Here is a 27232-nt window from a genome sequence, read left to right as displayed (position 1 = left end):
ACAAGGTCAGCTGTGATTGATCGGGGGGGGGGTACTTACCTTGATATTGACACAGAAGGGGTGGTAGCACTGGCCGCATTGGGAACAGGCTAACAGTCTGCCTTCAGCACCCTGACCGAAGCTTCCACATACCACACACATGTCCTGAAGACACAAGGCAGAGCAGACATCCACCCTTAAAGTTAATCCTCACACTCATGCTAATGTAAAGTTATTCTAAGTCTCACATTTTTTTAAGAGCAGGATCATGTGTTCGTGAAGTGTTCTCACTAGGGGTGTCCCCGACTAAGGATTTTCAAAGTCAAATCGGAATTTTCGAATCTTGCCGATATTCGACTGATAGTCGAATCATATGTTTGGGGGCGGGGCAAAATACATTAACAGGAGTCAAGTCAGACATTCGACTAACATAATTACTGATGTTAACACACAGGGAAAATGTGTAATGAACACATTGAAGATATAAATGGGTTTAAATAATGTTTTATGTTTTGATGAACAGATAGCTAACACTTTACGTCGGCGAAACCATAACAATTAACAATTTTATTTAATTTTATTTTTTACAATAGTGCTCTCATTATAACGTTAGCCTAAAACGTTAGCAGTCAATGTTCTGCCTTTCTGTTTTGAGCTGCGCGAGCTGAAGATGACCAGTAGAGTGTCACATTTGATATTTCAACTCATATTTTCATATAGAATACGCTTCGTTATTTATACAACATAACGTTAATATTAAGACTTATAGACTATTAGCAAAAAGGGCCTGAATGCACATGAAAATATTTGCGGGCTCTGAATGCGAACTCCTTTTGTGGACGCGTTCTTCATGAAACAATGTGCAGAAACACGGCAGCTAAACTCTAGAATTCATAGCATTTTAATATAATGGTCTTCTCATTATAATAGTATGTATATAACAGTCCCAGTCATAGTTATTAATATTCTGCATTGTAGTTCGACCTGCTCGCGCTGTGCGCTGAAGAGATATCACCGTAATAACGTTACTACAATGAAGCGCTTGACTCAAAACCAGATGCATCTTATATTAGGTAAATAATATATTCACGATATATATATACTAGTGTTGTCACGATACCAAAATTATTGTTTCGATACCGATACCAAGTCAAGAATTGCGATTTCGATACTTTTTCGAAACTTTTCCTGAAAAGGGAAAATACACTCTCAAATATCATTGCTGTGCTTTATTTTAAAACGGGGACAACATTCTAATCATATAACACACTAATAAATGAACATATGAACAGCAGATATATTACACATTTGAACAAAATATGAAATATCAAAATATAAAAAAATTAGAGCAATGACATTCAAGGTAAAGAAAGAATAGATTTTAGCAGCTTTATCTCAGTTATCATAAGAAACATAAGAGTAATAAATGTATCTTGTCTCTGAACTTTGAATAAAAATATGAACAGCGATTATATTAAACAATGTTTCTAAACTCAGAAGATTAAATGTCAAAAGATAAATAATATAAATTTAAGCAATGGTGTTCAAGTAAAAAAAAAAAAAAGAGCAAATAAAATTTAGCAGCAATATCTCAGATATTGTAACTTATTCTGTCAGTTGTGCAACCTTTCCTTTCAGAGGAGAAAACTCAGCCAGTGAGCTTTAATGAGCGTCATCTTTTTCTACAAGTCATGGACCGATGGCCACAGTATTACTTTTGCTCGCACATGTACAAGTAGGGCTTGCTTGCGCGGGTCGGGTTTTTTTTCCATCCCGCGGGTCCCGCTTTTATGAAATTATTTGGCCCGCCCCAGCCTGCAAATAAAGTAAAATTTCTTTACCCACTCCGACCCGCGCATTGGGGACATCACGGAAGATACGTTGCTACTTAGACCTTCATATTGTAACCTTTACAAAGAACCTAAATGGCACTAGTGATGGTTCGTCCGTGAACGAATCTTTTAGGTGAACGAATCATTCTCGTTCAGGTAATCCACTGACTCATTTCTCGTTCACTGAAGTTCCTCCCTCCACAGCAGCGCGCGAGCACGGCGCTATTAGCAGCGCATGTGCAGCTTGTGAACAGCTCTGTGAACTGTTTCATCCTGTCAAAGAGTTACTCAAGATATGACGGAGCATGTGATTTAATGTAGTGAACCCATACGCCCTTCACTGAACGAGATCAAGAACTGAACTGATACATCTCGTTTATGAACGAAATGAATGAGTATACAGGGTCAGTGAGCCAAGCATGTAAATCTCGATCAGCAATCAGCAGATACAAAGCGCAGTTATAGGAGCTGTGCAGATACGCTCGTTGTCATATTTAGCATACAGAACATAACTCCATGTTTTACATAACTCCAAATTATGCAAGAATACCTCATGCTTTGTTCATCTGAACAACTTATTTAAACTATTTAATGCGATCATGCACACATTTTAGTAAAGCCAAATCAGTTTAGTAAAGCCACTAATGCAGCCATCTCGCTGTAGTGTTTTGCAGCTTGCATGAGGAGAAAAAACAGAGACGTCCATAGGGAGGCACTGGAAGCGTGCGTTGCACACACCAACATGAAATACGTCTCTTACAAATCTGGAACGCAGTCATTCTTTGAAGTATCGATACTAATAAATTTAGGAATCGTGACGTTTTTAATTTTCGAGAATCGCAATACTTTTGAAGTATCGGTGCACCGTGCAACACTAATGTACACCGGCTGAAATGTTTTGAAATCACTTGTACCCTATCTGTTCGAAAAAAATCCAGTCTCTGCCTGTGTCCGTTTGAGTCTTGGTAAAGTTTTAAATCCCTGCCGCCAAGATGCTCCTCTGTCGGTCACGGATTATGGAAAGTGAAACATAAATCTATAGGGGTGGTTGGATTTATTCACACACTTTAAAATATTAATAAGAAACTTCTTTCTTTTCAGATTCTTACAGCTTTATCATAATAGGCTGTATATTAACTTATTGGGAGAAAACCGGTAGTTCTATGTGAAATCAGATATTTGAGCTCCCCTATAGTCAAAATGGCATAATCAATAACACCCAGCGAATATTCGACTGTTAGTTGAATCAGACTCCTCGAATCAAAGCATCGATTCATCGACTATTCGGGGTCACCCCTAGTTTTCACTTTTGACTTTAAACTCATATACTTACTTGTTTAAGTGTGAAAGAGTCAGAGGTGGAGAACAGGACTACAGTGTTGTGCATGGAGGTCTCCTCCTCTTCTTTTACCACATATGGAGAATCCATTAAGATCACCTGTAACAGAGCACATGACATGGTTTACATTTGCTAAGATCACATCCAGCTGTTTCTAACATATTACTATACTGATTGTCTAATGACATCGTAGCTGTTTCTGGAATTGTTTTTAATGCAATCATGCAACTGAAAATGTAAGATGTGGTTTTATATATACATACATCTATACATATATATATATATATATATATATATACATATATACATATATATATATATATATATATATATATATATACAACCCGAATTCCGGAAAAGTTGGGACGTTTTTTAAATTTTAATAAAATGAAAACTAAAAGACTTTCAAATGACATGAGCCAATATTTTATTCACAATAGAACATAGATAACATAGCAAATGTTTAAACTGAGAAAGTTTACAATTTTAGAATCAGAATCAGAATCAGAAAGAGCTTTATTGCCAAGTATGCTTGTGCATACAAGGAATTTGTTTCAGTGACATAAGCTTCCAGTAAACAGAGACAACAACACACAGACAAAAAAATAAAAAATAAAATAAAAAAATAAATAAAATAAAATAAAATAAAAAAAAAATTACAGGAGAATTACAAATTGGCAAATAAATAAGTGTATAAACAATTGTGCTATAAATGATAATGGAATAGGATTGAGTGAGATGCAGGAATGTTCTAGGATGGAGGGGTAACAAATAAATATAAGGATATTGCACATTTCTGCATAAGTTTAAGTGGGAAACATTTAACTGTTCATGAGGTAGATTGCCTGGGGGAAGAAACTATACTTGTGCCTTGCTGTTCTTGTATTTGCGGCTCTGAGGCGCTGGCCAGATGGCAAAAGTTCAAAGATGGGGTGACTTGGATGTGAGGGATCCAGAGTGATTTTCTGAGTCCTTTTCCTCAATCTGGATGTGTACAGTTCTTGGAGGGTGGGCAGGGGAGCACCAATAATCCTTTCAGCAGTCCGAACAGTTCTCTGTAGTCTTCTGATATCTGATTTTGTAGCTGAACCAAACCAGACAATAATTGAAGTACACAGGACTGACTCAATGACGGCTGAGTAGAACTGTTTCAGCAGCTCCTGTGGCAGGTTAAACTTCCTCAGCTGGCGAAGGAAGTACAACCTTTGTTGGGCTTTTTTCACAATGGAGCCAATGTGATTGTCCCACTTCAGGTCCTGAGAGATGGTGGTTCCCAGGAATCTGAATGACTCCACTGCAGCCACAGTGCTGTTCATGATGGTGAGTGGGGAAAGTGCAGGGGGGTTTCTCCTAAAGTCCACAGTCATCTCCACTGTTTTGAGCGTGTTCAGCTCCAGGTTGTTAAGACTGCACCAGACAGCCAGCTGCTCAACCTCCTGTCTGTAAGCAGACTCGTCACCGTCCTGGATGAGGCTGATGACTGTAGTGTCGTCTGCAAACTTCAGGAGCTTGACAGAGGGGTCTTTAGAGGTGCAGTCGTTGGTGTACAGGGAGAAGAGCAGAGGGGAGAGAACACATCCCTGAGGGGCACCAGTGTTGGTGGAGCAGCTGTTTGACATGAATTTCCCCAGTCTCACTAACTGTTGCCTATCTGTCAGAAAGCTGGTGATCCACTGACAGATAGAGCTAGGAACAGAGAGCTGGGTCAGTTTGGTCTGGAGGGTTGTTGGGATGATGGTGTTGAAAGCCGAACTAAAGTCCACAAACAGGATCCTCACATAAGTCCCTGTTTTGTCCAGATATTGCAGGGTGAAGTGCAATGCCATGTTGATTGCATCATCCACGGACCTGTTTGCTCGGTACGCAAACTGCAGGGGGTCCAGTAAGGGTCCAGTGATGTCCTTCAGATAAGCCAGAACCAGTTTTTCAAACGACTTCATGACGACAGACGTTAGAGCCACAGGTCTGTAGTCATTAAGTCCTGTTATCTTGGGTTTCTTTGGAATGGGGATTATGGTGGAGCGTTTGAAGCAGGAAGGCACTTCACACAACTCCAGAGATCTGTTGAAGATCTGTGAAAAGATGGGGGCCAGCTGGTCAGCACAGATTTTCAGACAGGCTGGTGTAACGCCATCTGGGCCTGGTGCTTTTCTTCTTTTGTTTTTCTTGAAGACCTGGCGCACATCATCTTCACAGATTTGAAGAGCAGGAGGTATGGAGAGGGGGATTGCAGGAGGTGTTAATGGTTGTGTAGGGAGATGGTCAGAGTGGGTGTTGGGGGTTTCAAATCTACAATAAAACTCATTCAGGTCGTTAGCAAGTTGTTGATTAGCCTCAGTGCAAGGGGATGGTGTCTTGTAGTTTGTGATGGCTCTCAGTCCTCTCCAAACTGAAGTAGAGTCGTTGGAAGTAAACTGGTCTTCCAACTTTTTAGCGTAGGTCTTTTTAGCCGCTCTAATCTCTTTGTTCAGTGTGTTCCTGGCCTGATTGTACAAGACCCTGTCCCCATTTCTGTAGGCATCCTCTTTGGCCTGACGAAGGTGTCTGAGTTTTACTGTAAACCATGGCTTATCATTGTTGAATGTTAAATAAGTCCTGGTAGGAATGCATATATCCTCACAGAAACTAATATAGGATGTTACAGTCTCTGTGAGTTCGTCCAGATCGGTGGTAGCAGCTTCAAAAACGCTCCAGTCTGTGATGTCAAAACAAGATTGTAAATCCTGCTCTGTTTCGCTGGTCCATCTCTTCACAGTCTTTACTACAGGTTTAGCAGATTTAAGTTTCTGCTTGTAGGTCGGTATAAGATGAACCAGACAGTGATCAGAACGTCCCAAAGCTGCTCGTGGAACAGAGTGATATGCATCCTTTATTGTGGTGTAACAGTGATCCAGTATATTACTGTCTCTGGTGGGACAGGTAACATGCTGTCTGTATTTTGGCAGTTCACGGGAGAGATTGGCTTTATTAAAGTCCCCAAGAATGATTAAAACAGAGTCCGGGTGTTGTTGTTCTGTGTCTGTGATCTGATCAGCGAGTTTCTGTAAAGCTGAGCTCACATGCGCTTGAGGAGGGATGTAAACACTAACCAGAATGAACGAGTGAAACTCCCGCGGCGAATAGAACGGCTTGCAGTTGATAAACTGCGTTTCTAGATCAGGACAGCACATCTTCTTTAACACAGTTACATCTGTACACCACCGTTCATTGATGTAAAAGCATGTCCCGCCGCCGCGCGATTTCCCCGTTGATTCTGCTTCGCGGTCCGCTCTGAACAGCTGAAAGCCCGGCAGATGGAGTGCGCTGTCCGGTATGGCGTCATTCAGCCAGGTTTCCGTGAAACACAGAGCAGCAGAGTGAGAGAAATCCTTATTTGTCCGAGAGAGCAGAAGGAGTTAGTCCGTTTTGTTGGGTAGAGAGCGGAGATTTGCGAGATGGATGCTAGGCAACGGCGTTCGAAATCCGCGCTTCCTGAGTCTGACGAGCGCTCCCGCTCGCTTTCCCCGTCTGCGCGTCCTGAAGCGCTTGATCAGCGCCGCTGCTCCTCCGATAACAATGTTCAGTAAAACGTCTGTATAATAGAAATCCGGAAAAATATCATGTGGTGTGTTCTGCCGAATGTTCAGCAGTTCATCCCTGGTGAAACTGATCGTGTTTGTTAAACAAAAAACAGGAAAAACGAACAAAAACAGTACAAACACTGGAGAGCCAAGCACTGAAGCAGCCATGTGCGGCGCCATCTTGGATCATCAAGCAATTTTATGCACAAAATGAGCTCATTTCAATTTTGATTTCTGCTACAGGTCTCAAAATAGTTGGGACGGGGCATGTTTACCATGGTGTAGCATCTCCTTTTCTTTTCAAAACAGTTTGAAGACGTCTGGGCATTGAGGCTATGAGTTGCTGGAGTTTTGCTGTTGGAATTTGGTCCCATTCTTGCCTTATATAGATTTCCAGCTGCTGAAGAGTTCGTGGTCGTCTTTGACGTATTTTTCGTTTAATGATGTGCCAAATGTTCTCTATAGGTGAAAGATCTGGACTGCAGGCAGGCCAGGTTAGCACCCGGACTCTTCTACGACGAAGCCATGCTGTTGTTATAGCTGCAGTATGTGGTTTTGCATTGTCCTGCTGAAATAAACAAGGCCTTCCCTGAAATAGACGTTGTTTGGAGGGAAGCATATGTTGCTCTAAAACCTTTATATACCTTTCAGCATTCACAGAGCCTTCCAAAACATGCAAGCTGCCCATACCGTATGCACTTATGCACCCCCATACCATCAGAGATGCTGGCTTTTGAACTGAATGCTGATAACATGCTGGAAGGTCTCCCTCCTCTTTAGCCCGGAGGACACGGCGTCCGTGATTTCCAACAAGAATGTCAAATTTGGACTTGTCTGACCATAAAACACTATTCCACTTTGAAATAGTCCATTTTAAATGAGCCTTGGCCCACAGGACACGACGGCGCTTCTGGACCATGTTCACATATGGCTTCCTTTTTGCATGATAGAGCTTTAGTTGGCATCTGCTGATGGCACGGCGGATTGTGTTTACCGACAGTGGTTTCTGAAAGTATTCCTGGGCCCATTTAGTAATGTCATTGACACAATCATGCCGATGAGTGATGCAGTGTCGTCTGAGAGCCCGAAGACCACGGGCATCCAATAAAGGTCTCCGGCCTTGTCCCTTACGCACAGAGATTTCTCCAGTTTCTCTGAATCTTTTGATGATGTTATGCACTGTAGATGATGAGATTTGCAAAGCCTTTGCAATTTGACGTTGAGGAACATTGTTTTTAAAGTTTTCCACAATTTTTTTACGCAGTCTTTCACAGATTGGAGAGCCTCTGCCCATCTTTACTTCTGAGAGACTCTGCTTCTCTAAGACAAAGCTTTTATAGCTAATCATGTTACAGACCTGATATCAATTAACTTAATTAATCACTAGATGTTCTCCCAGCTGAATCTTTTCAAAACTGCTTGCTTTTTTAGCCATTTGTTGCCCCCGTGCCAACTTTTTTGAGACCTGTAGCAGGCATTAAATTTTAAATGAGCTAATTAAGTGGATAAAAGTGTAAAATTTCTCAGTTTAAACATTTGCTACGTTATCTATGTTCTATTGTGAATAAAATATTGGCTCATGTGATTTGAAATTCCTTTAGTTTTCATTTTATTAAAATTTAAAAAACGTCCCAACTTTTCCGGAATTCGGGTTGTATATATATATATATATATATATATATATATATATATATATATATATAAAGCATTAAAAACAGCAATGGGCAACACTTAGTCTTTACCAATTGCTGTAAGGCTATTACAGTAGTAGTTCTTAAGCATTGTATACAATGGGCCCAGCTTGTCTTAAAGGGAAAATTCTGCCATCTATTACTTAATTATCGTCAATTACAAAACCATAATACTTTTGTTCTTCAAAATAATCACTTTTTTTCAAAATTTGAGAGATTTCTTTTCTCACATAAACAAATGACAAACATTGTACATAGAACACTTCAAATATGGTAAATGGAAGTTAAAACATACTTGCTTGAAGCATGAGTACAAATCTAATTGCTTCTTGTAGGAGCTCATACATGCTTACATAAGCAAGAACAAACATCACTAGTCCTCGTACGGTTGAGCTGCAATTGACCATATTTAATGTTACATATATTTTGTTGACGAATGTTTTGATTTATTTGTATTAATTTTACAATGTCTTTATTAACAATTTGAAGCTTTAAAGATTTGTTGAAAATGGAAAGGCATCACTCAGGTTTAAACAGAAATATCTTTGTGTTTTGAAGAAAACGTGTTAATAAAAGTGTTATGGGTTTGGAACAACAAGATGGTTAGTAATTAATGACAATTTAAATTTCTGGGTGAACTATCACTTTAAGCTCGCAATGCACCGTATAATAGGCATTGCTTGCAGTGTTGGTTCTGCAATGCAGGGTCATTGTTCTTACATGCACAATGTAAATGTTGTATTTATAATATATTAGTCTTTATTTTGTTTTAACATCATCTAGATGAAAAAAATATGCATGATATATTCAATTTATCGATTAGGGGGAAAGTTGGTGTAATGGTGTATGGATAGTTTAAATTTAAACCTTGTCATAGTGAAAATTCACACTCAGTGTAAATAGGTCTTTACATGAAAATTGACTGTGGTATTGAACTGTAATGAGACTGGCTGATAAAGTTAAGACAACATCTTTATTGTGTGTAGACCACAGGATGGCTGCTGAGTACAACATTTTATAATATTGGCAGCCAAGTACATGCTGGCTCATTCTCACCCATCACAAGTCATTTGTGTTGGGGAAAATGTCAGCATTTGCTATTTTGAAAAGGCCATTTGGGCTGGGAACTGCTGCTGAAGCTCTGCTGAGCGTGAGTGCATTTCTCAAGCTTTAATGTGAACATTAAGCACATCTGAGCACTGTTTTATTTATGCTTGTAGAGGTGGGGGCTTCATACCCCAGGGGTCACCACAGGGATGCTCTCCGTCTTTAGCCTGGAGCGTCCCCTGCCACCTCTCCCAGACAGGTTAGCTCCCCTGGGTCTCCGCCTTCCAGGAAAACCAGATCCACGACCCTAGCAGACAGAGATGGAGAGAAACGATATTATTTCTTTTCTCTTATGGCACACTTTGAGAGTGAAACTGAGTGTGAATGTATAGTACTAATGAGCAAATACTCATAGCCAAAAGGGCAATACAGATGATATATCGAATATTGTTTTGTTGGTGATATAAAATAAACCAACATTGGAATATCACAATGACTTTAATGTGCTTCATATCTGACTTATATATTAAGTTTCCTACAGACCATGACTGTAGGACAGTTTTGTGTCTGCTTATTGTATTATAATAGAATCGCTGATTTAAACCTCACAAAAAATGTTAAAAGAGTCGGACAGTTTGATTTACTTGTACAAATTAGCTTTATTGTTGTTGTTGTTTTTGTATCATCACTCAGAAATCTTCACTGAAGAAAAGAAAAACTTCCTCGCACTCAAGTAAAAAAAAATGCTGCTAAAGTATTTAATTTTATTGTTCAATTATTTAAGTCAACTAGAGTTTTACTTCCTAAATGAAGATAATCAAATTAACAGCACACCAGCATTAAAAAAATAAAATAAATAACAAGTTACTATTTAACATGAAATAATTTTTTGCCTAACATTTTATAAATAACAAAAAAGAAAAGAAAAACTTTGCACAGCTCACATAGAAATCCACACATATTATTCTCTAATAAAAAAAATTGTACTATTGCTTGAATGATTTCATTAAAAATGGTTCTGCTGTTTAGGAGAAATAATTACCTGAATCCACCTATAACCTAGCTTGACAAGGTGGAAAACTTTCTGGAAGGCACCAAACTGTTTGCATCTGTGTTTGTGCTACAAACTCATCCATCCATCCCAAGACCTGACCCTCTGAGGTTCAGCTCAACTCCCTGAACACTACACTGACTTACAGATCACATTTCAGGCCAGGCTTCTGCCAACTTGCCCTGCTTCTGAAAGTGTCACGTTGCGTTTGCATCGAGGCTAAAGCTCTGGCCCAATTCCCACTTCCTCCCAGGTAATTACCTCACTGTAGCCAAGCGGCACTACTCAGACAGGAGACGTCAACTTCATTTAGAGAGATTGCCTAAGGAAGCCTGGCGCACTCTGTCGCTTTTACAGTCTGAGTCTAATTTGTGCAGAAATGAATTATGGAGAGGGAAAAAATAGAGGAGGCTTAAGGAAGGCACTCCTCTAAAGCTGCTCGATTGCAGCCACAGAGAAGAACAGCAATTCTGATGAGATACAGCTGCAATGGGAAGGATGCAATTCTGGTGTCTCATGCACATGCTTTTGTAGATATGTGCAGGGTTTATTATATGAACATGCATATGAAATATTCATTAGATCAATATACAATGTAAACAAGGAAATGTGCAATGGATAACAACATAAAACTGTAAATCAAAGCATTAACCTTTGTAAAGTGATGCATTTCAGAGTTAAACTGAATATTCAGTAATAGATAATGAGGGATGAGGCTTGTATTTGTCTATCAGAACTTCAGTGATATATGAGGGGACTGGTTACTGGATAAACCTGGTCGTATGGCCTTGTTTATGTCAGCATATGATTATGACATTAAGAAAAACAATTTTTAGGACAAGAGGCACTGAAGAATCATGACTGGGGAAATTTATAGTCACATTTATAGTTGTACATTATTACAAACCTTTTTCAGTGCATCCCTGATTCCAAATATCTGTAAACTTTTCTAACATGTAATATGGATCAGATAAGATCTTAAGGCTCGAGCCTTAGTGTGTTGCGTCTCATTGTTTTTTTTTGTTTTTTGTTTTTTTTTAGAATATCACGCCATGAGCATTATGTTTTTTAAGACAGCATGCCAGGCCTAAAAATAGTCAAATTAAAAATACACAAAAATATTGTATAAAATGTCATATTATATCATGAACAAGTCGGATATCATAATATAAAGGCCTGAATTCTACACTAGTAACAAACATACATTTTTGATCAACAACAACCACAGAGTCATACTCGTGTTTTTCATCCATAATCCCTTAAAAACCATTTTTGAGTTTACTTTCTAGACTAAACCAGCTGATGCTTTATGACCCACACCCACCTTAAAAGCTCAGTCCCCTGCAGAGCCCAAACCCTTCAACCCCCTCCCCTCATTTACCAATCTCATGGTCCAGATGGGCAGCCCGTGATGCGGCCTGGTCTTAGGGCTGTCCCAGGCGTCCGAGCGCTCTGGAGACCAGGAGGGCGAGCTCATTGCGCTACGGTTACTCCATGCACCCTGAGGTAAAGCGGCGGAGAAGAGACGGAGGAGGAGGGTATATTGGTGATGAGGGGAAGATGAGGGGTGACAAAATGCAGCAACATAAATGTGAAGCCAGCAACAAGAATACAGCACTTCAAATGAATGTAATACTTCTACACAAATGTATCATATCAAGCCGATACAGTGAAATATTAAGTTTGGGACAAATTCCTGAAACATGACGGAATTATACAGAATTAATTTTCTGTTCTGAAAATTCCCTTACAAACAGAGAAAAAGACATGAGGATCTGCATTATAATGCATCATTCTGCCTCCATGGAAACAGCCTTGTTTATTTATTTGTACTAAACGAGCATGATTGTGTCAGCATGACAACAAGCAGCTCTTTGAAATAAACAGAGAATTTCATAAAGCACAAAGCATCATGGGAAGCATTTAGCCTGTTTAACGAGCTAATGAGGGTTAGTCAGTGTAATTACAATGCATAACAATCACCGCAAGGCCTTTTTTGTTTTACAAATGAAAATTATTTCTAAATTATAAATAATAAATAGCAGCCGCGAGTTGGTTGCCTTTTTTTCCTGTCACGTATCATTTTGTCCCAAACCATAACTTTTAATGCATGTCTGAGATCCAATACAACTTATTGTCTCTGGACAACAGTGTCATGTGCTGCTGATTACCTGACACAATTGTTTTCCATAATATTGCAAACATAAAAAAAAAAAAAATTATAATAATATAAAAAAAGGGCAACGAAGACACGTTTTTCCATAATTTCCATAATTTTTGCTTTAACGTTATTTTCTGTGGTAATCAACAAATTCCTGTTGTAAACAGAGCATAATTTGCATTGAACTCAGAACATTGCTTCCTAATAAAACAAAAGTACTTGAAAAAATGACCATTCCTAAGGCACAAGACCCAATATTTGTTATAACAGATTCAAAAAGAAAGAAAGAAAGAAAGAAAGAAAGAAAAGAATAGCTCTCCTTAAACATTAAAGTATGAGTGGAAGGAGGCAACTGAGAAACAAACAAATATTATCATGCCAACATGCCTGTGAATAAAGACAGCAAATAATAAAATTTGACTACGTATTGACAATAAGAAAAAAAATCATGGCATTGATATTGGTGATGTCTTCGATTGCTTATTGACAGCCATGCAATGTTAGTTCAGTAAGAGTATGCTGAGGAAGAAGCATGTCTTCATACTGAATTTCCAGCCCTGAGTCTTTTCAAAATAAACAAATATACTACAAATGTAAAATAAATGGAGAGGTGAATGGTAGGCGCCCAAGAGACACTTTACCAACATGTATGTGGTAATATTAAATCTTTTTTAGCTAAGAGATACATATTTCTAAATGAAAACTCAAGCTAATCCCTATAGGACTCTGAAACTTCTACAAAATTCAGAGCGGAAGGCACGCCTGATCGTCTTTGAAGAGAATCAGCGGGTGTTACTTCAAGAAAATGATGAAACGCTAGAAGCTCATTTGCACAACAAAACGAAATCTCTCTCTCTCATAGGCACACACAGAATAACACAGGGGCGTGCACATACTCATGAACGCACTTTTACACACCAAACCGGAAATCTCAGTTGGAGCCAATGACAGCTGCCCACCCTTTAAATTGCCCTGTGCCCAGATGGCGCATACTCCAGAGAGAAAAGCAACTAGAGCCATAAAAACTAGCATATAAAAGACACATATACACACTTCTAGTCATTAGATTTTACAAAAGAAAAGTATATCCAAACACAACTGCTAAGCATGTTTTGTTAAAATATCAATGTTTATAGCCAGCTATCTTAAAAAAAAAAAACATATCCCATTGAAATCTTACAGAAAGCACTTTGTCACAAGCTAATTGTTTGGTATCCCACACATAAAATATCCCTAATACCTAACGGATCATTTAATCAGATGTCCTGACATTTTATATTAGACTGTTTAGAACCTATACTGTATAAATATAAAAAGAGAATGAGGTTTTAGCCAATCAGTAATGCTCTCTCTCTGGGAAACATTTAAAGTTTTGCTGACATTGAGTTTCCTGGCATGCTTTTGGAGAGCTGTGTTTTAAAGACAGGATGTGTAGTGTAGGGTAACAAAATAATAAAGTTTGAAAAACAGCACCTTTAAAGGGATAGTTCACCTAAAAATACAAATTTGGTCATTTATTTACCACCACGTTATTGACTTGCTCTCATCTTTCAGAAACACATGATATAACATAAGATTTTTTTAATATCTATACGAATCAAGAGGTTCAATCCATATTTTTTGGAAGAGATGCAATCTATTGCTATAAAAACAGATTTAATTTAGGCTTTCATTGACATATATACACCGAACAACAAATACATTCAAACATGGTAAACCTGAGAGCTCAAACTTGCAAAACATGCGAGAAGCAAACCACATCGGTTTTTGTGGAGACTCAAACATGCTAGATTCAGCCACAACAAATGAAGAATAAAAAAAAACCTCACTGTTTCTCAACTGTCAAGCAAGCACGATTGATCTTCAGTTTACCATATTTGGCATGGTCTATGTATGTGCGTCAATGATACTAAAAGCATTACCATAGTTAAAATGCCAAGGTTTGCACCAGAGAGATGGGGATGAACACACTCTAATCTTTATTCACTTTGAAGAATACTTAGATTAATTGTACTTTGAAGTTTACTCTACTGGGCACAAAGATGTCAGGATTAATTTAGATTTATGATAAGTTAGAAGGTCCTAAAAAAGAAGTTCTCTGCATCCTCCCTGCTCCAGAGCTCAAAGGGGAAATGGGTTTTTGCTGTGCTTTCCAGCTCAGTGAGCAGTTATCCGAATTACACACCTCCAAAAAGACTCCTTTATGTTCCTCTAGCATAAACCCCTGCCTCTGGAGCCAACTCCCAGCCCCCTCTCTCTCGGGATACTGTGAGTGATGTATTTGAGAAGGGCAGTGGTGGTGGTGGGGGGGGACTGGGAGGCAGGAGAGAGAGCGGGAAAAAGAATGAGTGAGCGAAGCAGAGACTGAGCCAGAGAGAGCACAGTAAGAGCCTTTCCATGTTAATTAATACACGCTACGCTCTGGCACTAATCAATGTGACGAAGGAACATGGAGAGCAAAGGAGTAATTACTGTGTGGCTGAAAACTGTGGATCACAGACAGAATCAGTGTCCTAAAGAGACAGAGGGAAAACCAGGAGCCAAGCAACAAGAAAGAAAGGCCAAAAACCAGGAGTTTTACCTGCTTTACTCTTGGCCTTCCTGGAGAGAACTTCCTCTTTGAGATGGCTGGCTTTCCCATACCTATCTTGGGCGTAAGGGGGAAGAAGTTGGTGTTGGAAACACTGGGGCTGTATCCAGCCAGATTCAGGCCATGGGTAGGCGTCTGGATTTGAGACGTCTCCCTCGGTGAGGCTTCAGTGGAAAATGGGGACTGGGTCAACTTGGTTGAGCCCTCGGGGGACAGTCCTGGGGAATTTATCAAGACGAGGCTTTTATCCTCAATGGGAGAGCTGAAACTGGAGAAACTGTGGTCGCTGACAGGTGTAGTGTTCATTTCCACCGTAGGACTGCACTCTGCAACCAGTGGGACACTATCAGGCTCAGGTAAAATACAAGTGACTTCAGGATCTGCCACCTTCTCCTCTTCTTGCTCTTGTTCGTCTTGCTTCTGTTCCTGCACAATTACCTCAACAACACTCTGGGATTCTGGGACATCTGTCACACTTTTATCCTTCGTACTGGAAGGGTCTGAGGGACATACTTCCATGGGTTCTTCCTCTTGTGCTCGAGAGTGTTTGGTGGAAGTTTCTTTGGTTGGCAAAGCAGGAAGAGCTTTTGAAGTGTCTGCTTCAGGTTCATCATCTGTAGTATCAGGCAGCTTATCCTCTGTTTCCTTCCCAATTTCCAAAGCACCAATTATATTGTGCTCCTGGTTATGGTCTTCAGTAGTGGAAGAGGCCACTATAGTGGATGTGCACAGAGGAGGCTCAGAACCCTCTGTCAGAGTGACAGTAACCTGGATCTCCTGGGCCGGTTCAGCAGCTGTGCCAATAAATAAATAAATATATAAATAAATAAGATGTCTATGGCTAAAAAACACATTAATACTAAATATTATGCACATTTCATGGACATGATTATCTGACTAAAAGAAAGACTTACATGACAGGAACTCTTCTGGAAATGTAGGAAGTGGACTAGCACTGGCCTCTGGCTCCAACGCCACTTCCTCATCAGCCTCATTTACTTCCTCAACAGCCATGAAGACATCTGGATAGGAAATTGAAGCGTTGAGTTGCACAAAGATAAAACTGACTAACTTTTTACTATGCTGAACATCCATAAGGATCAATGAAATGACGTTCATTTTTTTCCATTTAATTTATTAAAAAATACATAATTTCATATTTTAAGTGACATGAACGTGCCGCTGAAGAAAGCCCCCATTAAAACAATGAAATTCATTAAAAGAATCTCTTATGATGTTTGGTTAGCATAATCTTTTAATAATATTTTCTTAGAAACAAAAAATGTGTACATTCAGATGAATTCAAGGGGTAAGGAAAACATTATTACTTTTTACACTGATGACTAGGGATGTAAAATAACGATTATTTCCATGATCGATCGTCGTTTAAATTAACGATCAATTAATCAATTAATCGTTAACCATAATGCTGCAAAATGCGTCTAAATGCATGCAGTCACTGGCATGACAGGATGTGCAAAAGCCACACACACACACACACACACACACAAAATGCTTTCTCACTTGAATTAATTGGGTTTTAGTCTGAATAAAATGCTAGTAGCATGTTTATAAAATTAATAGATGTGATTATGATCATTTGATAAAATTAAGAAAGTTTCGTACATTTTGAGATCATTTTACTTTGTTGACTGTTTTCTGGCACGGAGACGCTGAAAGCGCCTCTTTAAATGGTTTTGTGGTGCTTGTTGTTGTATTTTAAAACAATTGAAATGTTTTCAACTGACATTATGGCATTTAAAACAAAAATTATTCTAAAAGTGACTGGAGCGCGTTTGACTGCGCTGCGCATTAACAAGTGAACCGCTTCCTTCCGGCGCTGCTGCAGCAAAACACACTGTTGCACACATTAATTTGATCCTGCTGGATTCGGTTCTGGAAAATGTCCGATTTTGAATTTTTGCGTTCCGGTAGCCTAGCCTATTTGTTTTTAAAAATCTGGCATCTAGTGCATTAGATCGTGACAGTGCGTGCGTGCAGATGAGGATGAGCGAGCGTGGCTAGATTTATTTGGAGATTACTGCTCATGTCTCATTCGGCACAAATCCAAATGTTTCAATATTCGCAATGTATTTGAATGTTAAACTACAACCCGAATTCCGGAAAAGTTGGGACGTTTTTTAAATTTTAATAAAATGAAAACTAAAAGACTTTCAAATCACATGAGCCAATATTTTATTCACAATAGAACATAGATAACATAGCAAATGTTTAAACTGAGAAAGTTTACAATTTTATGCACAAAATGAGCTCATTTCAATTTTGATTTCTGCTACAGGTCTCAAAATAGTTGGGACGGGGCATGTTTACCATGGTGTAGCATCTCCTTTTCTTTTCAAAACAGTTTGAAGACGTCTGGGCATTGAGGCTATGAGTTGCTGGAGTTTTGCTGTTGGAATTTGGTCCCATTCTTGCCTTATATAGATTTCCAGCTGCTGAAGAGTTCGTGGTTGTCTTTGACGTATTTTTCGTTTAATGATGCGCCAAATGTTCTCTATAGGTGAAAGATCTGGACTGCAGGCAGGCCAGGTTAGCACCCGGACTCTTCTACGACGAAGCCATGCTGTTGTTATAGCTGCAGTATGTGGTTTTGCATTGTCCTGCTGAAATAAACAAGGCCTTCCCTGAAATAGACGTTGTTTGGAGGGAAGCATATGTTGCTCTAAAACCTTTATATACCTTTCAGCATTCACAGAGCCTTCCAAAACATGCAAGCTGCCCATACCGTATGCACTTATGCACCCCCATACCATCAGAGATGCTGGCTTTTGAACTGAACGCTGATAACATGCTGGAAGGTCTCCCTCCTCTTTAGCCCGGAGGACACGGCGTCCGTGATTTCCAACAAGAATGTCAAATTTGGACTCGTCTGACCATAAAACACTATTCCACTTTGAAATAGTCCATTTTAAATGAGCCTTGGCCCACAGGACACGACGGCGCTTCTGGACCATGTTCACATATGGCTTCCTTTTTGCATGATAGAGCTTTAGTTGGCAACTGCTGATGGCACGGCGGATTGTGTTTACCGACAGTGGTTTCTGAAAGTATTCCTGGGCCCATTTAGTAATGTCATTGACACAATCATGCCGATGAGTGATGCAGTGTCGTCTGAGAGCCCGAAGACCACGGGCATCCAATAAAGGTCTCCGGCCTTGTCCCTTACGCACAGAGATTTCTCCGGTTCCTCTGAATCTTTTGATGATGTTATGCACTGTAGATGATGAGATTTGCAAAGCCTTTGCAATTTGACGTTGAGGAACATTGTTTTTAAAGTTTTCCACAATTTTTTTTACGCAGTCTTTCACAGATTGGAGAGCCTCTGCCCATCTTTACTTCTGAGAGACTCTGCTTCTCTAAGACAAAGCTTTTATAGCTAATCATGTTACAGACCTAATATCAATTAACTTTATTAATCACTAGATGTTCTCCCAGCTGAATCTTTTCAAAACTGCTTGCTTTTTTAGCCATTTGTTGCCCCCGTGCCAACTTTTTTGAGACCTGTAGCAGGCATTAAATTTTAAATGAGCTAATTAAGTGGATAAAAGTGTAAAATTTCTCAGTTTAAACATTTGCTATGTTATCTATGTTCTATTGTGAATAATATATTGGCTCATGTGATTTGAAATTCCTTTAGTTTTCATTTTATTAAAATTTAAAAAACGTCCCAACTTTTCCGGAATTCGGGTTGTATTATTTATAATGTAAACTACTTGACACACATTCGCACATAGATGGAAAAGATGATCCTCTTCATATGAGCAAAAACGTCCTTGGCATAACAGCAGAGTGGCCCGGTATACTGGTCTTTTTAAACTGACCAGTGTAAGCTTTTAAATGTTGACTGTATTTTATTTTGATAATGAACAGACTGCGATGTAAGTTTGAATTGCTAGAATATACGTGTGCACCAGGCTCCGGAGCGATCGAAACAGCTGAGAGATAAAAAATAAAATAAAAAAAACAAAACCTTTTCGCAAAAGTGTTTACTTTCATTTGTAAGCACACACAATAAAACAGAAGATTTGTGGTGCTCTTATAGGGTCAGGAAAATGTTAGACCGTGACCATGCCTCTGGATGCAGTTTGAGATATAGCCTTCATTTATGTGGCTTTGTTCAGGTTTGCCGGTTGGTCACGAATTTCCACAAATTCAATAACATTTAGGCATTGCTTCTTTTCCTAAATCTTCACAGTCTAACCCTGTAATTTCGCAGGTTTATTTTATTATCTTTCACTTTTAATCGCATCTCTTACTGTGTGTGGTAAACATGGGAAGGGAAATTAAAGATTTCATGAATTAAGAATTTATTCGATTTATTAATTTGTTCCCTTATTTCAGTTAAATCATGGGTTATTTAGAGAACAAAACTAATGAAACATGGACAATTGTCACAAATTAATAAGTCGTTGGAATGAATTAACAAGTTTTAGGAATGAATAGTCTATCTGTCCTGTGTCCCGCAGCCCTGAGAGCGCAGTTATCTGATGAAGTGACTTAGTTACTACATTTTGATTGCTTTTCATGTTGAAGAACTTTTGTGTTGTTTCTATTTTAATGTACTTTTAAAGTTTAAATCACATTAAAAGCTTAATTAGTACATTGTGAATGAATGATGTTATTATATACCGTCACCGATCATCGATTAATCGTTGACATCCCTACTGATGACATTTGTAAAAGTCATTAAAGTTAAACTTTTGTTGAAAAATGTCTATCTTGGACACTATTGTCATTGACTCTGTTTTCCTGAATTAAAATAAATTGCTTGTGTTTGGTTGTCAGAACTCCAATTATCTTTGCTCAAACTGCATCACAACATGCACCAAAGAATCTGACACACAGAGCACTGGACCAACAGTTACTAAACTGCTCAAAATAATAAAACAGCAGGTCGTCTGGAATCTTTATCTCCACATATATATGGTCAGAATACTTTTCTGAGACTTTTACACGACTTATGCCACAGAACAGCACCACTGACTTATTACATGTCTAACCTCCCTGAAACAACCTGGGGTTTAGTGTATTACTCAAAGGGATACCATTCATATGCTGAGGTTTATTCAACAACTTAAAAAAATCAGAGAGATCTTGAGAAATTTTCAGCTTTAAGAACTTGAATATTATAGCTATATTCAAAGTGACCACTCACACCATCAATCAGATGACATGCAAATTATTTGAACTGCTTTGCTTTAACAGAACAACCGTTTTGCAATCCTAAATCATAACTAAATGCATAATTAATCATTTGGTCTCAATCAACATAGCATGATTGATCAGAGAATGAATAGGGCAACTAAAAAAATGATTCTATTATTCATCTGTATTTTTTCTATATCCATCTGTATATATATATCAAATTCAAGAGGGCTCTATTTGCCCTCTCCTCCACCATACATTTATGCTTCCCTCACTCTGAACAGGGAACAGGAATACTTCAGCTGCCACTGCAGCCCATTGTGCCAGGCATCACCATGACAACATATTTACGAGCCCTGCTCTTGTTAGACACTGCTGAGATGGTCTCATACAGGGCACACAGAAATGAATAAACAAACACGAGCCATGCTCTGCCCTCTTTTTTACTCATTCACTCATACGCAAGACTAACTGTTAGAACAAAAACAGTGTTCAAATGCCTTACATACGCATGATTTCAAACTTTGAATATATTTCCACAACAACAAACTATATTGATAGGGATTCTGTATTTTAGCCAATCAGAAAACTTGTATAAATAGGTGTTGATGTGTAAATGCTAATGGCTGTGATGTCACAGACATGACAATTTCATAAGAAATCCTTTTCCTTTTTTAGTTTCTGTTAACTGCCTCAGGAGGAGCTTGAAGTGAATGATATAAAATTTGATTACATAGCATATCAACTTTATTTTAAAGAGCAAGAAAATACTATTTTGCATGACCACCTTTAATACATTTAATATATATCATTCCAATAAAACATCATGAATCTAACCTGAATCTAACCTGGGGTGTAAGAAACAGTGTAGAGCCATCAAAGACTCATGATAGAGCAGCCATCATTCAAAGAGCTAAAAATGAGTTAGGTTGGTTGCAGTGTCCTGATAACGTCTCTACACTTACAATCCACTAGAAGCACAGGGAAGATGAAAGCCTCACTAGTTTAGAGCTCCTAGCTATTTTTAACCTAGGGGGACAAGTCACGGTCTAATATCTTCCCCTCCCCCAGGTTGCTGTGCTACAAAGAATGCTACAACAAATACTCACATCTATTCAAACCTACATAGATGCACACAAACATCACCTTGTGTCTTCTGAAGTTAAATACATTTTGGTGATAGTGTGTTTCTGTGACATACTGTATCTGTAACTAATCACTTAAAAAAAATGCACACCCAAACTGTCTTTAACTCAACAAGCCACATGATTTGATCATACTATACTTGCAACATAAATGTGCAGGATAATTTACGCACTAAAACTAAATTTTTAAAATGATTGGTTTGATGATCTACAAATCAGCAGGAGCAATAGAACTAGTGCGCATGTCTTAAACACTTGTACTGTTGAACTACATAAATGTATTAACTCTGTTCATTTCATTTACAGATATTCACTATGACTATTGCAGCAACATAATTAAAGATGATAATATTATAACAATTTCCACAGAAATAAAAATGCTAGTTTTCATCTTTAATTTGGTATACTTTAGTGTCTTCTTGTGTTGTTTCCCACTTAAAATAAGGAGGGTAAAGGAGAGAAAATTCTGGCCATTCTTGCTGACAGGCTCTAACAGAAACCAAAAAAACTCCCCCATTGGCGAGCTAACATTTCTCAAAAACCCAAAAAAACTCCCCCATTGGCGAGCTAACATTTCTCAAAAACCCAAAAAACTCCCCCATTTGGTGAGCTAACATTTCTCAAGAACCCAAAAAACTCCCACACTGGCGAGCTAACATTTCTCAGGTGTAGGTAGAGGGTTTCACTTTCATCTGTCATCTGATCTCCGCCATGACTTTGTAGAGCAGAATTAGCTGAATTCTGTCTTTGTTGTCTTCATTTTTCCATTTTCTGATTGGTGGGCAACCAGTGTTAAGGTGCAATATTGGTCTACCAAAATAGTTATAGGCGCTAAATTAGATTTACAATATTATCATATGTGTTGTAATAACATGACATCGATATTTATTTTATTTTAACTATTGCACCTAAAAACTAAAATTACTACACAGAGGTGCTCCACCAACAAAAGAGGAGGTGCAACCACAAATATAAAAAACAATGTCAATAAGAAAAGGTGCAACATTTGCTCTTGAAGAAATCTAACTTTATTGTTTTAAATATATGTGACGTTTTGACCAGAAATCTGATGAAGGCCTGGATAATGGCCGAGACGTTACATTTTTTTTTTTAATTTTTGGATTTCTTCAAGTGTGATTGTTACTTCTAAATGAGACCCCCTTAAAAACAGCACACAGAATCAGCAATGTTTTAAAGGCTGCTATATATTGAGGCCCTCAAAAAAGTGCATTTCGCTACTGGGGATAGACAGAGGTTCAAGTCTAGTTGAGCTGCCCAGTAAAGGCAGCATGTAAACAAGCCTCGGGGTACCTCAGTGGACATGCAGAGTTCAAACAAGGGGAAAGGCTGCTGAGGTCATGAGGCATTGATGAGCAATGACTACAGTCCGACTGGACAGACAAGGAAGAAGAGGATATTAAAACAGGATACTGACATATTCCTACTCCAGAGAGCATATCAAGTCTGCTGTCTGGTTGATTCTGCACACTGATGCTGGTTTTCCAACACCTATTATTGATGATCGGGTACGCCTCAGGGTCTGCATACTCCCAAAAGCCCTCACACTGACTTCACTCAACAATACTCACCTGGCAGTGTCACCTGGCAGCATTGCACACTGCCTAAGAGCAAAGCAGATGAACTTAAAGGATTTATCATTCCCAGTGTGGGTATGACATCAGACGGGCTCTAGCCTCCAGCCTAAAAGATTAACACTTTATAACATCATGAAAGACGCAGATCTCAAAGCAGCTATTCAGCAGCTACAATCAGCCATCTGTGCTCAGGTGATTGTGTTGTTTGTTCACTGGTTCATGAGAATAAGTGTGACTGTGGTTCATTTCAGTCGTGTCGGGATGGATCACTGATGGCCTCACGCATCCATGGCAACAAAAAGACTTTAGATTGGTGGTGGAGTCAAATTACTGCACCGCTGGGAAAATACTCCCTCTAACATGTGGCCATAAGAATAAAGAGGTTTTATAATCACCTATCTATAAATGTATTAAAGCTGTCAAAAGTACTGCTTCAATACCAAAACAATACTACAGCCAACAAGATTAGTCCTTTATACTAGTCAACTAGTCATCCACAAAAGTACCCAATTAGTCGATGGATCAATGTTTACCTCAAGTAAATGAAGCATCATTGATCATTTAACAGTTTCTGGAAAGTTCAGCGCTGAGTCTGTCAGAAGTCCAATTGGCACATTCATGCACTTTGACCCAATTGTTTATGGTTCTGGTTTGGTTCGCCACTTCAGTTTTTTTATATGTACACTCCAAATTAACTATTTTTCAGACATCCGTAGCTCATGGAGAGCAGTTTGCTAACAACATGCTACAGTACGTTAATGGTAAGCAGTAAGCAGTGCATGAGTAATTGTTACCTGATTTACTGCAGAAAAAAAAGAAAAAAAAGAAAAATCGGCAACAAAATCTGATCACAAAAACAAAGTCCTGTTCACACAAAGAAAAGTGAATTTATTTTTTATTTTTATTTGAATAAATGTCTGTTAATGCATCTTTTCAGACAGACACAAAAATTTGCATATCACCAATGCAACTGATTTTTTTTGTACGGAGAGATGTTTAATCCTCTTTTCCATTGCACTGCGAACAAACCCGGGAAACCCATACAATCGTCACTTTTGGTCACTTTCCTAGATCCTCTGTTTTTGCATAAAACTTTGAATTGGTGGCACTCACAGCCTTTTGCAAGGTGAATCCAAAACATTCTCTCTTGGCTCTTGTATTTGGTGGTGCTTGATATATACACATACATACTGATTCACATGTTAACTTTTGCATTGTTACAAATGTATTTGTCCATGACATATAGGCTCCACATACTACAATAACTCAATCCAGTATTTGTCAAGTTCGGTGGTGTGAACATGTTTAAGCTCTTTGTTTTTGATCTATATTTTAGTGTTCTTGTTATTATTACACAAATGTTTATTTCACTGGGAACGTTAGGTTACTTGCGTAACCCTGGTTCTCTGATAACAGAAGTGAGGTATCTCACTATGGGAACGCCTCAGGCGTAACCGAATGCAGAAGCACCAATTACACCACGTCTGTCAGACTGACAGACCAATTGCTGCAGCTATCAGGGAGTCCCAACTCCCTGGTATATAACCCACCCGCAGCCTGCTAATAATTCACCGTGTAGTCTGCAAGAAGGGCAGTGAGATTAGATACCTCACTTCTGTTATCAGAGAACCAGGGCAACGTTACGCAAGTAACGTTACGTTCTCTTTCTAACATCCGTTCGGTATCTCTCTATGGGATATAGACCACTCCCATATTGCAGATAACGCTGTAACAGATAACAGAAAACAGATGGTGATAAACAAGTGATCATGGCTTTAATTTTTGAGCAAACATGATGCACTTCATAATATAATATAGTGAACACAAGCACAAGGTGTAGATTACTGAATTATAGAATATGCAATTATGCCCTGAATGAAATGCAGTACATATCAAGCACCGCTCCTGCTCCAAGCACTAAAACATGGGAAGTCGTGGCCTGGTGGTTAGAATCGAAGGGTTGTGGGTCCGAGTCCCGGGCCGGCAGGAATTGTGGGTGGGGGGAGTGCATGTACAGTTCTCTCACCACCCTCAATACCACGACTGAGGTGCCCTTGAGCAAGGCACCGAACCCCCAACTGCTCCCCGGGCGCCGCAGCATAAATGGCTGCCCACTGCTCCGGGTGTGTGTTCACAGTGTGTGTGTGTGTGTTCACTGCTCTGTGTGTGTGCACTTCGGATGGGTTAAATGCAGAGCACAAATTCTGAGTATGGGTCACCATACTTGGCCGAATGTCACTTCACTCACTCACTAAATGAGCCAGTGATGACTGTCACATCTAATCTATAATATCTCACAAATGTGTGAGCTGATGTCCAGCTCGCCGCAGCAAAAATCTCCTGAATAGAAACTCCTCTGAACATAGCCCAGGATGTGTCCATTCCACGTGTAGAGCGGGCGCAACGTCTAGGTGATAAAATTGGGTCCTTGTAACACATTACAATTGCGTCTACCACCCAATGAGAAAGCCTAACTAACAAACTAACAATTCCACAGATCTTGCTCCTGTTGTGTCCCAAGAACATGTCTCTGAAATGGTTTTCAAAACTGTCCTGGAGTAGCCAAGCACTGTCTCACTTATCTAATCCCCCGATTTAACTCGTCAGCTCATTAATAGAGACTTTAATACCTTAAGTGTGTCAGAAAAGGTAAATAGAGTTGATGCTTGTCAGATCTGCATCATGTTCAGGAGCAGCAGCTCTTGAAGAAATAGCAGCCAAAACAACCTATTAACCAGCTCATGTGATTTGATGAGCTATTAATCAAAGAACAAAGAAAAAAAGAGGAAAAAATAACTTTCATATCTTTAATGATACATCCATCTTATTTCTCCAGAAGGGTACAGGTAAATATGGCATTTACTATGTGTTTGTGTGAAGATTGTTTTAAGTTCATTTAAATTAGAAGTTATTTTTTAAAATCTTATTTTTTAAATGTTAAAATGAATAGCTCTCAATTTAACTAATGTTGAATGGTTATAGACAATAGTTAAATATGGGGTGGGGGCAATTTTCGAGAGAAAATCAGTTTTGATATCATTGATACTGGCCTTCAGTCATAAAAAAAATGCCATTAAGCAGATATTAAGAAATATACTGTCTTTATGTTGTTTGTGCATTAATTTGAAGATTGCATATTTATAAACTTTAATGAAAGTTGGGATTAATGGCGATTAATTTCAGAAAAATTAGCAATTCATTATTTTTTTTAATTGATTGACAGCACTGATTTTTACACCTTCTTTGCTTGTGTAAACACTCTCCTTTGCCCTCGACATTAACACCGTGGGTGGAGGGAGGGGAATTATTGCAGGGGGCACTCTAGGAACTTGTCCCTTGTACAACTCTGATTGAACCTGCTGAACTGGCCCTTAAAACAACTGAACTTGGACCATCTACAATTAACAACTTTCTCCGTTTCCCCAGGGGAGGAAGAAAAGTGTTGAACTCTGAGGTAAGTGGAGCAGAAAACCCCAGGTGCTGCTCCCTGTCCCCAGTTTTAAACAGTCCTGATCCTAGGTCACTTGTCTCTTTTTGCACCCTTGAGGGTTAGAAGGACAATGCTTTGCTGCGGCTAAGTTACCTTGCTAAGTTTTCCCTTAGCTTGAGCCAGCCTTGGCTGTGCTGACACATTAGCCGTATACTGAGGTGGTGGTGGGGGAGGGGGGGATTTCCACTATAGTCTGTATATCCCCCTCTTGACTGTGACATGGAACTCACGCGAGCAGGCTGATAAGGTCTGACTGGTGGTTTCCTTGGCAGGCAGGTTTCAAACGCCTCTCCCCTTTTTCTTTCCCAAGTCACACTGTTGGCGCATTGGCTGTGACAGTCGAACAAAACTCCAGTAAAAATCCAGAAAATCCACTTTTTCCTTTTCTGAAAGGCCTGAGAGACTGAGCCACCACAGCTGCCACAGCTCTGAACTGACCCACGTGATGTGCGGAGGTTCAGATAGGCTATCACACCTCAGATCTCCTCTTAAAGGGCTGGGTTCGGAGAGCCTGACGGCCCATCTCCTCTAACAGCTCCACCTGGTATGCTGTCAGAATAGATGTCACATTAAGGGCCCTGATGGC

The 27232-nt window shown here is 39.2% G+C and overlaps 1 protein-coding gene across 1 annotated transcript in view; it reads right to left on the bottom strand.

Annotated features, from left to right (window-relative positions):
* Positions 1-27232, bottom strand: part of kmt2ca (lysine (K)-specific methyltransferase 2Ca) — a 158754-nt gene that overhangs the window by 51262 nt on the left and 80260 nt on the right. Inside the window, exons 13-18 of the mRNA XM_059524358.1 lie at positions 16165-16272; positions 15242-16044; positions 11881-12000; positions 9639-9755; positions 3145-3249; positions 40-144 (exon numbers count right to left, since the gene is read on the bottom strand). Coding sequence (XP_059380341.1) covers positions 40-144; positions 3145-3249; positions 9639-9755; positions 11881-12000; positions 15242-16044; positions 16165-16272 — 1358 coding nt within the window. The remainder of the gene's footprint in view (positions 1-39; positions 145-3144; positions 3250-9638; positions 9756-11880; positions 12001-15241; positions 16045-16164; positions 16273-27232) is intronic.

Source organism: Carassius carassius, chromosome 35 (assembly GCF_963082965.1).
Source record: "Carassius carassius chromosome 35, fCarCar2.1, whole genome shotgun sequence".
Taxonomy (NCBI): Eukaryota; Metazoa; Chordata; class Actinopteri; order Cypriniformes; family Cyprinidae; genus Carassius; species Carassius carassius.
Note: the sequence above shows the minus strand (reverse complement) of the source record. Positions and strands in the feature narration are given on the sequence as shown.